General features: G+C 32.0%; 1 protein-coding gene across 2 annotated transcripts; it reads right to left on the bottom strand.

Moving 5' to 3' along the window:
* Window positions 1-3,429: 3,429 nt before the first annotated feature.
* LOC132745763 (uncharacterized) lies at window positions 3,430-9,017 on the bottom strand. 2 transcript variants are annotated; one of them, XM_060734737.1, is made up of 3 exons: window positions 8,937-9,017; window positions 7,318-7,635; window positions 3,430-6,833 (listed from the first exon to the last, which is right to left on the bottom strand). In XM_060734737.1, exons 2-3 carry the CDS (start codon window positions 7,632-7,634, stop codon window positions 5,480-5,482), a joined length of 1,671 nt encoding a protein of 556 aa, XP_060590720.1. In that variant the 5' UTR covers window position 7,635; window positions 8,937-9,017; the 3' UTR covers window positions 3,430-5,479. The 2 variants fall into 2 exon arrangements, with proteins under 2 accessions (XP_060590720.1, XP_060590719.1); XM_060734736.1 differs by lacking the exon at window positions 8,937-9,017 and having other exon boundaries at window positions 7,318-7,779.
* Between the last annotated feature and the right edge of the window lie 5,695 nt (window positions 9,018-14,712).

The raw sequence follows: 14,712 nt of genomic DNA, 5'->3' as shown, positions 1-14,712 counted from the left end.
GGTTATAACTGACCATCGGTCATTCAGATAATAGTACACTTACTGATAATTTAATTTGTGCATTTGTGTAAACATATTTATTATCATAGAGATACAATAGCATCAAGGGTTAAATATATCATGCAAAATATAAAAACAATGGAACATTGTGAGAAAAAAACGTGCAAGACAATATTCCGTGTTCCAGAAAATGCTCCAGAAAATTCGAAGAATCGAACGTTACCTCTGTTGAAAAGATATATGCGACATTTTCTGCCTTACCTGGGGATTTCCTACTGCCTTGCTAATGATTTTTATGTATCATTAGCTCGACTATATAGCATTAACGAAGTATATGGAGAGCTGTCCTACTCGCCCGCTTCCAGATTTCAGATCAAAGTTTTGATGCAGTAAAATATTTTTTACTATAACTTTTTCATTTCTTAAGGTATTAACTTCAAACTTAAAATATATGTTCCTTATCATCAACAACATCTTACGTGACAAGGTTCATAACCCTAGCACAAATATATTAAGATTATCATCCCTTGATCTCAGAATTTTCTTTAAAAATATTATTTCTTAATGTTACTTCTTTATTTCTTAAGGGATCAACTTCATATTTCAAATATATGTTCCTTATCATTAACAACATCTTGTATGACAAGGTTCATAACTTTAGCACCAATATTTTCCTATTTATCTCCCCCTTAAACTTTCCTTAGAAATACTTTTTTTACTGTAACTTTTTTATTTTTTTAATATTTCATATGTTCCTTATCATTAACCACATCTTATGTGGCAAGGTTCATGACTCTAGCACCAATATTACAAAAATTATCTCCCCATTAAGGTGTCTACCTCAAACTTCAAATACATATTCCTTATCACTAACCACATCTTATGTGACAAGGTTCATAACTCTTATATTTTCAGATTTATCTCCCATTGAACTAAGTATTTTCTTTAAGAAATATTATAACTTCTTTACTTTTTAAGGGGCCTACTTCAAACTTCAAATATACATTTCTTATCATTACACACATGTTATGTGACAAGGTCCAGGACTCTAGTGTGACATTTTCCAGAATTATTCCCCCTTGAACTTGGAATTTATGTTAACAATTATAACTTTTTGTAATAAGAAGAAATATATTTATTCCATTATGATATAAAGCCTACAGTTAACTTTAAATTTATATGTAAAACTAGGCCGCACGGAACACCTGTATAAAAACCTCATACTGTTCTATTATTGCTTACTTTGTAGCTCTCTTTGTTAAGGCCTGAAAGTCGAGTCGAAAAAGTTGTTTTGGGTGTTGAGTACAATGAGGTAACAGGTACTTTCAGTGATTGAAATGCATTTTGAGGAGCAAAATTGGCAATAACATCTTTCGCACAATTGTAAGTCTGTCTTAAACAATTTCCATCAATTATAAAGTTATATAACGGAGTCGTACACTTTTTTAAAATATGAGTACAATGGTGGAACCAAATTTTTAGTGTAAAATGGTGGAACGATTTTATTGCCTGCCGAATGTCGTTCATTTTTAGCTCGACTTTTTTTTTTTGAAAAAAAAAGTAGAGGTATTGTTATAGTCAGGTCGGCGTTGCCGTTGCCGTTCCCGTCCGCAAACTTGTACCTGGATCATAACTTTTTTATTTTTTTGTGTATTGTCTTCATACTTGGCCACAACAACCCTTGGGACAAGACCTTTCAGTAGACCACACTAACCTTGACTTTCATCCATAAATGACCTTGACCTTCAAGGTTAAAAGTCCAATTTTTTACTTGTTCATGCTGTTATTGGCTGTAACTTTGTTATTTTTGAATGGATTGTCTTCAAACTTGAACATAATAATCTTCAAGGATATCCCTTAAAAATAACCCGCCAGACCTTGACCTTCACTTATAAATGACCTTGACTTTGAAGGTCAAATTATTGAAATTTTCATTTTTTTGGCTATTATTGGCTGTTACTTTGTTATTTTTGAATGAATTGTCTTGAAACTTGAACATAATAATCTTCAAAGATAACTGTTAAAAATATACCGAAAGACCTTGACCTTCACTCATTAATGACATTGTCTTTGAAGGTCAAATTATTGAAATTTTCATTGTTATGGCGGTAACTGACTGTAACTTTGCTATTATTGAAGGGATCAACTTCATATTATAACAGAACATTCTTAAGGACCAGACCTCGTTGTTTATCAAACCCAAATTTGCTTGGGCTCTTTAATAACCTTGACCTTGAAGGTTAAATTACTGGATTTTCTCAGATTTGTGCATTAAATGACCATAATTATATATTTATTGGTGTGTGTGTGTGTGTGTGTGTGTATATATATATATTTACAACAACAACAACAAGAATAGCGTCATTGTTTCTACTTATAGAATTGCGTCATTGTTTCTATTTTTAGGAATTGCGTCATTGTTGCTATTTTTAGAAATTGCGTCATTGTTGCTATTTTTAGAAATTGCGTCATTTTTGCTATTTTTAGAAATTGCGTCATTGTTGCTATTTTTAGAAATTGCGTCATTGTTTCTATTTTTAGAAATTGCGTCATTGTTTCTATTTATAGAAATTGCATCATTGTTGCGATTTTTAGAAATTGCGTCATTGTTTCTATTTTTAGAAATTGCGTCATTGTTGCCATTTTTAGAAATTGCGTCATTGTTGCTAGTTATAGAAATTGCGTCATTGTTGCTATTTTTAGAAATTGCGTCATTGTTGCTATTTTCAGAAATTGCGTCATAGTTTCTATTTATAGAAATTGCGTCATTGTTGCTATTTTTAGAAATTGCGTCACTGTTTTTATTTTTAGAAATTGCTTCATTGTTGCTATTTATAGAAATTGCATCACTGTTTCTATTTTTAGAAATTGCGTCATTGTTTCTATTTATAGAAATTGCGTCATTGTTTCTATTTTTAGAAATGGCGTCATTGTGTCTATTTTTAGAAATTGCGTCATTGTTTCTATTTTTAGAAATTGCGTCATGTTGCTATTTTTAGAAATTGCGTCATGTTGCTATTTTTAGAAATTGCGTAATGTTTCTATTCATATATATATACAAAATATATAAACAAAACTAATGTGACAAGACAGACCAACTAATTTTATAAAAAGGAAACGTTAAGATATGTTCAAACCTTTCTATGTTTGCGTTTAGAAAAAGTAAAAAGTCGAGCGTTGCCCCCGCTCGGCGGTGGCTCTTGTTTAATTTAATTATACATTTGTCCCGCTTCCTGCCCTTGAAGTCACCCAATTTTAATACAGTATTTGATTGTGAAAAGTAAGAAGAAATATCAAACTGAATGAGTTCTGATTTCATGTTATACATTTTTATCTTAATAGTATTCTGCTTAAATAACACACGTGTATACCAAATTGAAAGTATTTACAATACAAAAAATACAAAAATGTACATTGTATAGAATTTATTTCACCAGCAAAATATCAGTTTTAATTACATACATAAAATGTCGTACCATTTTGTCAATAATTTGGAAATAAAGTCAGTTTTTTTGTATTTCAGTCGAAGAAAATTTGATCCTTTAAATGGTAAGCATGTTAACTTTATTTCCATATATTTAACATGTAACATTTTCTAGTGGACCTCTACAAAAATAAATAAATCATGCCACTGGGGTAAAAAGAAATGATATTGCATAAATTGTTAAATTGAAAAGATACACGTCCTCCTTAGAATTCACAAGGCAAAGACCTTTCAAAGTTGACAAATGCATTGCTTAGTGAAACTCTTTCAGTTCTTCAAGTGTCCCATTTGTCTAAAGTTACAATCTTCAACTTTGTGTGTGAGTCTGTTTGACCTTATATGTTGACTAGTCACTTGCATCTACATCAAAGAAATTATCACTTTTTCTATGGCATATAGGTGAGCTGTTAATGTCAATGATAACCCCTTTTTTGTTTTCACCTTAACCACCGTTCTAGTTAAATTTGAATTTCTCCTAAAAACAATTAATATTGCCACTCTTTCAGAGAAATCCGCTTGTTCTAACTATCTCACTCTCTATTTTGTTTTAAAAAAAATGTTTTGACATATATTGTATTGAAGATCAAAATATTTAACTATTCAAAAAGAATGTAAACATATTTGATATAAAAAGATACGTTTTTAATTCGTCACTTGAAACCAAGAAAGAATTTAAATAAGGCGTGTTTAATACACCTATATGTCTTTTTTCAAATTCGTAAAATTCAAATGCCTCCATGGCACAGTGAATATCTCTGTTGCCAGTTGCGGTTTAGCGGTCTGAGTTTGATTTTCGATCACGGCTCTTTTTATGATTGTTTTTATTTCAAGAAGGTTTACAGTTTGTTTGGACTGTAAAACGAACATATAACAATTCATTATCAAGAAAATAATGAAAACAAAACTAATTATGCATACTAGGTAACTTCTACCACTTCATTTAGCACACACACACATGCACGCATACATACATATACTTTATTAAACATGAAATTGTATACATACAATTTATATTCTTACTATCAGATAGCATATAAACATTAACTACATAATACGTAGGCATGACACATCTTATTTTTTTCATAGTTGATACGTTAATTGTAATTATTGTTGTTCTTGGAAAAATGGTATGATTTCATTCATTACTTGATTATTACTCATGATAATTCTTGTCAAATACGAGTTGTACAAGTATTTTTCTTGAATTTAAAAAATGGCAAATATGTTTATAGCATGTTATTGTAAGTATCATTTTTGAATTTGACAAAATGTATATAAAATTATTGTATTCCTTTCGTGAATATAAACGAAGATAAAATTTCCAACCTACAGTAATGTTCCGACTTTTCGAACATATTTACATAACAATCTAACTTAACATCATGATTACTAAAATTTTCTTACATTCATCACACAAAATCAATCTGCATATACACATGTAAATTTAATACATGTTCAGTTAAAGCATAAAACGTTTAAGAATAATACATGTTCCTTTTGCATCATCTTCAAAAATTTCTCAAAGTCTATCCCTTACAGAGTTCTAATTTTTAATTTAATTGCAACAAATGACACAATTTGAGAAAGATTTTATATCATATCATGTATAACTGACAGGCATTATATCTTGTTTATAGAAGAATGATATAATAGAGTTAAAAAGATTGTTCTACAAAAGTTATAAAACATATTTTCAATTAACGTTTCTATTTTCTAAACAGCGTTTAGGACTAACGCATGAGTATCGAAAGACTATAACAATGTTGCATGCAAATAACATTTTAAATAATTCACATATTGATTTTATGACACGAGTTTGTCAGTTTATTGAAAACATCAATATAAACTAAGTACTAAACAATATTGATAGTTATTTCGCATCTATAGCCAATAAATACATTAGATTTATTTCTTAAGATTGTAAAACATCTCAATCCAGCAGAAATTTCTTTTAAGGAATTTACCGGTTAGAAGTTTAAAGTTTTGCGATCTATCTTAAGCAAATTCAAATACAAATAGGGTGTCTTTGTTGAGCAATCCAACAATTAACCTATTTTTTGTCCCGTCGAAGCACATACTGACTGGTTTTTTCAAGCCAGAGTCTTTCCCAATCAGTTCTCCGAGACTATTACCATCACTATCGAACATAACGATGTTGTTAGATGCGAATCCGCATAGAAATACCGTTCCGTCATCGGCTACACATACACCTGCGGTATACTTCAATCTACTGTCTCTCAGCTCTCTAATGACCATACCATCCTTGTTAAGGCAAACAGCTCCATCAGAGCAATCTGTCACGATCACTTTGTCAGGATCGGCAGCTATATTCTGAACACAGGATTTAAATATAGACTTCCCGTTTTGATCATTGACAATAGATTTAACAAGATTAGATGAAGTACTGTATACATTAACATCATTTGAGGCTGATGACCATAGATCACCACAAAACATTGTTAATCCTAACTGTCCACCGTGTTGTATATCTATTGTCCTTCCTTTGGACAGAGATGAGCCAACGGAAAATATTTGAATTTTATTGTTGTTTAATTTCACAGCCACTTCACTGTTACTAACACTACATATACCTGTAGTTCTTGTATCAAAATCATAGACGTTTTCTACACTATCATTAGTGTTGAGTCTTTTCACTTTGTTATTGTAACAATCAGTCAGAAGGATCGTACCATCAGGAAGTCTGCAGATATCAGATATGTAACCTTCCAATTTGTCATTACTCAGCTTCACATTGATCTCTTTCGTTGACTTTATTTTGTACTGCCTCTGTTTCAATTTCTGCTCATGGACAATTCCAGTTGTCACTTCACCTATAGAATTTGTTTTTGTGATGATGTCCGTCAACTCTTTATTTACAGTAAAAACGATAAATTTTGTACCTTCTGCCTCACCTTCTGTTATAAAAGTGTTTGCATCTTGGACTGTTTTCTTCATCAATTTCATTCGGACAAATTGCTGCTCTAAGTCAAGACTGTCAATTGTATGCAGTTGTTCCTTGGTTTGTTTTAAGTTTTCAGCTGTGCGACTTGATACAATGGTAGCAGATACGAGTTCTTCCTTCAATGTAGAGTATTTATCATTTAAACATTTTGCTGTCTCTCTTTCAAATGTTCTAATATGTTCCATAAGTTTTGTCACTGTATCATCTAGTTTCCCTTCAATAGCTTCCTTCTCTTTCTCTATTGCAGTTACATTTTGTTTCTGTTTAACTGTAAGTGACTTCACCTTGTCTTGTACAGTTTGTGTCCCATGTAATAGCGATTGAATCTCCGCTTGAGTGACACATTGTTTTGACACATCTTCAATTGTGTTTACTCCGTCACAAGACCTACAATTTGTAATTAAGGTACAATTTAATATGCAATTTTGATTCAAACAAAAGCAAAAGCAGAATCTCTAAAGACCGCCAAAAACGGCAAAACTGAAAAGGGTCGGTGTGATTGGGCCTGTTCATGTAGTGGTATTGCAAGCTACCGTCCAAACCCCTAGCAAGCTTTATAATGAATAACTATCTATGTTAATATATTGACAGTACACAGTGCCTTTTGCTAAAACCTTTCAGTGAATAACTTTTCCATTTTGATTTAATTACAATGGACAGTATGCGTCTAATCTATCAACATTCTTTAAATATAATTTTCATATTCCTATGTGCATTCACAATCCAAATTTTACCGGAAGTATTTTTGATCCCTAAATGTTGTATATGATCAAACTGGAGGCTAAGAAACTTAATCAACTATTTTATTAACAAAACGTTATAAAAGAAAGTAACTAATATGTTTTAAAATTATATATACTACAATCATTACCTATGTTCTGTTGCAATACACAGGAGACAGTACACCATATCATGTGTAAGGCAGTACATTTCAATTTCTCTGTCTGGATGGAAAAGACATTTAATCCTGGAAACAACAACACCTTGTTTAGCATCACTTTTATCCAGCAGTTTATGTTGCTGTAAAGCCTTGAGTCGACTATGGTATCTTGTACATGTTTTACACAGATATTCTTGACACTCAGGGCAATACTTGTCAGCCTCTTCTCGGATATTGTCTTTGCTGCAAGGTGTACACGTGAATTCATAATGTGCATCCGAACCGTCTTTTAACGATCTGTCTGCCATTCTGGAATAAATATTTTTTATCTATTCTAAATCTTTATCTTTCTTAAAAGCTGAAGTGTACAATATTTAGTTGTTTATCGCATGAAATCAAATACAGAAATTCTTTAAAATATAACAACTGCATCTTGATAAAAAGATATTCTATATACATGTTTGAGAGAGGCTATAATTCTAAATCACACACATCTTTACTGTGTACATACATGTTATTCTCTCCTATCCTGTAATGAACAATATCTACGATCTTTCTTTGGGCCTAGTGGTTTTAAAAGAAAATATTTTCACAATTACATTAATAGAATCATGCACTTGATAACTTTTGTACAGTAATTTTAATATAAGAATTATTGTAAAATAGAGTTGCTACTTCTTTGACAGAAGAACTATTAAAAATACAACCAATATTTTTGGTATCCAATCAGTTATTTTTATCAACGGTCGCGCATACAATGCTTACTACTTAACACCAGGGGAATTCTATTTGAAAGACCTTGCATACAAAATACAGTGTGATGTAAAATCATCCAAAAGGTACCATAAACAGCACTAGAAAGTCAAGGAAATAACACCATTTTCAACCTCATATTTCAAAATTTTCTCAGTCTATGGGAGGGGACACCCCTCCCAGGCCCATATATTACATATATTTTTTCTTAATTCCATACTATATCATATACACACATATAAGCAAAGTGCATTGCCACTCATAAAATGACCTATAAAACACATCAAAATACAATGTGATGTAAAATCATCCAAAAGGTACCATAAACAGCACTAGAAAGTCAAGGAAATAACACCATTTTCAACCTCATATTTCAAATTTTTCTCAGTCTATGGGAGGGGACACACCTCCCAGGCCCACCCCAATTATAATATTTTCTTAATTCCATACTATATCATATACACATATATAAGCAAAGTGCATTGCCACTCATAAGATGACCTATAAAACACATCAAAATTGCAATTTTTTTTAATGAACAAGATGCTGGCCAAATCTTCAAACAAAAGTGCACAATTTTTCGCCTGTTGCGTCATTTTTATCAAAACCTTCAACCCATATGTCAGCCCCCCCCCCAAGGAAACCATGTTCTGTATCCGCCTCTGTATTGAGAACATTATTTTTCTTTCATTGGCTATAGACTCTAGCCCATTCATGGATACATATTAAATGTATAATTTATCAATATAACAATTATACATGTCAGTATAATGTTATCATACTGAAGTGTCGCCTGCTTTGCTAAAATACAAGATTTAAAACATGAAAGGCAAATCTAGAAAAAAAAACGTACATACCTTCTTGTTTCGATTTCATTAAAATTGTGTAGCGTAAGAAGTTCACGACCTATAAAACTACTAGTTATCGGGTATTAGAAGTGAAACGCTACTAAATTTTTCTTTCCTTATTTATACGTAAACAGTCTATTAAAGCGCCTTTTATAAATGATGAGCATTTGAGAGAAAATATTGTCATTGCTAAGAAAAATATCCTACAGTATTAACTTGATTTCAAAGGTTCTCAGTTGTTATAAAGGTTAAAAATTATAAAGTCAGACAAAATAATATATGTCTAGGTAAGATTTAAATATCATATACCGCGGTTTTTTAATTCTTATTTCTCTGTAAAGGATAATTACTGAGTACCCATATAATCTTGACAAGACAATATCGACATTGCTGTTCGTGTCTTTATTAGGAAATGCTCTACATTCCGACCTAAAAGCTCTATGCATGTTTATATATCTCAATGATGATAGTTTTAGATTATATCATAAATATTATTTATATGTATACTCATAACATTGTTTCAACCATGCTGAAGGTATTGTTCATCCGTGCGAATGAATCATTTGCAACTACTTATTTCACTACAACTAATTATTCTGGGCAAACTGAATGAGCGAATAAAGTTTGCATACATATTATTGAGCTAAACCTACATCTATTGGAACATTAATCTCAAAAAAAGAAGGGGGCACATCCCCCTTCTGGCAACCCCCTGATGTATCTTTTGGATGGGGGTGGCGCCGAAAAAGTGCTCACTTTTTTAGCAACATTTCTCAAACGAAAACATGTGTTTTGGGCAAAAAAGGACATTTTTTCACTATTTCAGGCCTAAAACAGGGGGAGGGTCGAAAGTGCATTGTTTCGCGTATATATGTGGTAAAGGGTTAAGTGATAAAATAGACTGTCGTATATTTGATAAAATGCTTCATGATAAAGAAATTTTTTATTTGCTCGATGGGTCGCTAAAAGTGTAACATTTCAGAGGAATTAATGACATAGCCGTCGTAAAAACGGTAACTTTTATCGATCCTGGTACCATTTTTGCCTTTGAACAGGTTAATGCCGTATCAATTTTAATTTTGTGATGTTAACAATGGCATTAAAATATCTAGGACCTAGCCGTTAACAGTGGAAAACATTTGTTCCGATCGAATGCATTGCGTGAATCTGACACATTTATATTCAAGCCCAGCTAATGAACGTATATGTTGGCTGAGCTGTGGGTGGGGGGTTGCAGCCCGTAAGCCATGACCTGAATCAACAACTGAATAAGTACCCCCATTAGATAACCCCACAAGTATGTTTTTTTCTATAAGACTGTATACATACATATACAAAATTATATTGCATAATCCTTTCTACTGATATTGATCTTTTTTTGAGGGGGGCAGTTTATATATTTTAGTGCTTGATACGTATTTTTATGTTCGAAAAAGGAAACCGTTGTATGGTCATCGCGGTTTCTGTACAGAAAATTTCGATGAGAGCTCGATAATAGAATTCTCGCCCCTTAACAATTCACAATTGCTATACATTGTTTAAATTGTGTATATACAATGTCAGATGACCAAACATGATCCAAAAGCTCAGACTTTAATAATGGAAGTCATTGAAAGCTAACAGTAATCACGCCATGCGAGCGATAAATCATTTAAGGTACGTTTACCAAAATCCATCAGTGATCTTCGGTGTACAAATGGAAGCAGGGAATAAAAATAGTCGATTTTGAACGACTTTTACAAAAAAAGTAATACAAAAATGAATTTAACCGTAAATTTGTATAGAGCATGGAGAAAGGTAGCTTATACATAAAGTTTTATGACTTGATAAATGGCTTGAGCAAGTTCAATAGTTATCACTCAATGAAAGAATTATAGTCACTACGCAAATTTGAATGAAGTAATGCAAAATGGCATATTTCAAATATCATAAAGCAAGACGAAATCAAGCGTAATGCAAGTTCCAATGTCATCGAGCAATATAGAATAAATGTATTCATTATGTTCTATACCATGACGTGATTATCGGATCATTTGATAATGAAAATGGACACTATTTGAGTGATGGAGATAACACTGGCATTCAAGTTAAATGGCAGATATTTTAATTTTTAATAAAATTATTTGAGTGTCTGAATGCAACAAAAACGCCCCAAAATGAATTGGAAAACACTATTTTATATCTTCATTTCTGAAAGGAGGCCCGTACCCCAGCAAATAGAAGGGGGAATCTCTACGTGTCTATCTGTTCCCACTGGCAGCTACGCAACTGGACGCGTGCGTCGGCAACTAAAATTCCTATGCGCCTCAATCTCTTGACCCTCGGAATATTGCGCCAAATACCACAGTAATCATCTATGAAAAACAAAACAGATTGACTTTTGATGTCAACAAAAGCAGAGGGTATAATTACTAATGAATTTACTGCCAATATGATATGCTCTCTAGTCACGTGGGTTTAACTCGGTGTAGACTTGTCTCTTTGATACGAGTTTGATAGATTGCTTTAACATGTAAACATATGCTCTAGTACTTAGAATAAATCTGTTCTGTATTCAATAGTGTTATGGTAATAACTGACCATCGGTCATTCAGCTAATAATACATTTACTGATAATTTAATTTGTGCATTTGTGTTAACATAATGAATACCATAGAGATAAAATAGCATGAAGGAATAAATGTATCATGCAATATAAAAAAACAATGGAACATTTTGAGTAAAATAAAACGTGCAAGACAATATTCCATGTGCATAAAATTCTGCAAAAAAAAATAGAAGAATCGAACGTTACCTCTGTTCAAAAAGATATTTCTTGCATATCAGACTGGCGTTTCCGTTAGTTTTACCCATATCGGAAATTTCATCCGGCACACGAGAGAAAAGTTAAGAAAGGATTTAAAGGGTTAAATTATAACCCGTTTTCAATTTAAATGCCTCGGTCACCCGCCCATGGGCGGTAACTCGACAAGCCTCGTTACCGCCCAATGCGCGGGTCACCTCGGGACGGATATTCCGATCCGAACCGCAAAATATGACAGATATTATTAATGCAACGTGTTTGCCTTACCTGGGGAATTTCTACTGCTTTGCAAATGATTTGTATGTTTCATTAGCTCGACTATATAGCTATACGAAGAGCTGTCTTATTTGCCCCGTCCAGATTTCAGATCAAAGTTTTGATGCAGTAAAAGAATTTTTCACTATAACATTTTTCCTTTCTTAAGGTATCAACTTCAAACTTCAAATATATTTTCCGTATCAATAACCACATCTTATGTGACAAGGTTCATAACTCTAGCACCAATATTACAAAAGATCTCCCCATTAACGTAGATTGTTTTACTTGAAAAATAATATTTTTACTATAATTTATTTAGTTTTAAAGGTGTCTACCTCAAACTTCAAATACATATTCCTTATCATCAAGCACATCTTATGTGACAAGGGTCATAACTCTTGAAGCAATAGTTTCAGATTAATTTATCTCCCATTGAACTTAGAATTTTCTGAAAGAAATATTATAACTTCTTTACTTTTTAAGGTATCTACTTCAAATTTCAAATATACATTTTTTATCATTACACACATGTTATGTGACAAGGTCGATGACTCTCGTGTGACTTTTTCCAGAATTATTCCCCCTTCACCTTTGAATTTATGTTAAAAACTATAACTTCCTGTCATAAGAAGAAAAAAAAATAATAATTGATTTTTCTTTCATAGTTTTGTACGTCCAGTATCCTGTGACAGCTCTTGTTTCTGTTATGAAATAGTTATAGTATATAAAACGAGTGAGTTGCGAGAATATAACACTGGTAGGGGCGACATCGAGTGGTGTTGTTGCTAAAAAATGGCGAGGCTGTAAGGCCGAGACGATTTCTTTAGCAAAAACATCCAGAGATGACATCCCAGCCGGTGTTATACCCCTGTTACTAACGAGTTTCATAATATTATACTAGTATTATAACTGTTTTATCACAATTTCTTATTTCTTGTAATAGATATCATGAAAAAAAAAATAACAACATATGCACTTTTCTCTCGTGTGCCTTTTCACTTTTGTTTCAAATGGAACCTTCAGATAAAATGATCCAATACCAGCTTATGATGTTGAAAGTTACATTGCGGATTATCATGTGACCAAAATCGTACATTGGGCTCATAATAATTATGTTGGCATACACGCTCGGTAAAAATGGTAAATATGAGGTAAGCATACAGTTAACGTTAAATTTATGTGTTAATCTAGACCGCACGGAACACGTGTTTAAAAACATACTGTTCTGTTATTAGTTGCTTTGTAGGTCTCTCTGTTTAGGCCTGAAAGTCGAAAATGTTGTTTTTGGTGTTGAGTACAATTGGGAAACAGGTACTTTAAGTGAATGAAATGCATTTTGAGGCGTAAAATTGGCCATAACATCTTGCACACAATTGTAAGTTTGTCTGTCAAAACAATTTCCATCCTATGTAAAGTTGCATAACGAAGTCGTACATCGTTTTATTCAATGAGTAAATGGTGGAACGATTTCATTGCCTGTCCAATCTCGTCCATTTTTTTCCATTTAATTATACTTTTTCTCGCTTCCTGTTCATACAAATATAGTAATATAATACAGTATTTGAAAGAGAAAAGTAAGAAGAAGTAGCAAATTGAATGAATTCGGGTTGCTAGTTATACATTCTCATCTTAATAGTATTCTGCTTTGATAACACACGTGTATACCAACAAATATTTACAATACAAAAATGTACAGTATAGAGATATTGTAATAGTGGCAGTTTTAAATGAGATTTGTTCGGACATATAGCGATCACAATTTGGCCGTAATAAGGAACATGTATTCTGTGGATTTGTTGTTGGGATACAAGTAACAACTAAGTAAATTTAAATAAACAACAATCTTTTAATCAAGTCCCAATTGTTTATGTAATATAATGAAAGTTTATTAAATAGTTTAAAGTGAATTTAAGATTACTATTTATGATTAATACAGCTTTATGAATAAATTGATAGAAACAGTCGATTTAAATTAACACTTGAAAGTGTTTACTCTAAGACCGAAGTCTTTATTTAAAGTCAAGGCTTGAGCCTTGTTGTACTGACCTGGACGGTACAGCACCGAACTAACTATCAATGACAAGTTTCGGCTATTTATTTGCTTCCAGACAATAAACAAACAATTGATTGGTTATTCATAAAGATAATCTAAAAATCGATTTGTTTATTATAATTGATAAGAGCCAATCAAATCACTTCTTATATAATGCACTTGGCAAGGCAATCAAAATGGATGCCACCATGAAATAAAGCGTTGTGGAAAGTAAACAAATTATATTTTTGTAAGTTAATGAAAAATCGATCTGTTACAATATATACAGATAGAATTTATTTCATCAGCAAAACATCAGTTTTAATTACATACATAAAATGTCATACCATTTTGTCATAAAGTCAGTTATTGTTGTTGTTTTTTGTTGTTTGTTTTTTTATTTTCAGACGCAGAGAAAATGTTCCTTTAAATTGTTAGAATGTTAACTTTATTTCCAAATTAAACATGTAACTTTGTCTAGTGGACCTCTACAAAAATGAATAAATCATGGCCCTGGAGTAAAAAGAATGATATTGCACACTGTGCATTACTAAATTGTTATATTGAAAAGATACATGTTCTCCTTAGAATACACAAGACAAAGACTTTTGATATTGGACAAATGCATTGTGTATTACAACTCTTTCAGTTCTTTAAGTGCCTATTTGTCTGAAGTTTCAATCTTCAAATTT

The sequence above is a fragment of the Ruditapes philippinarum genome, unplaced genomic scaffold (assembly GCF_026571515.1).
Source record: "Ruditapes philippinarum isolate M1 unplaced genomic scaffold, ASM2657151v2 ctg7543_1_1_1_1, whole genome shotgun sequence".
NCBI lineage: Eukaryota > Metazoa > Mollusca > Bivalvia > Venerida > Veneridae > Ruditapes > Ruditapes philippinarum.
Note: the sequence above shows the minus strand (reverse complement) of the source record. Positions and strands in the feature narration are given on the sequence as shown.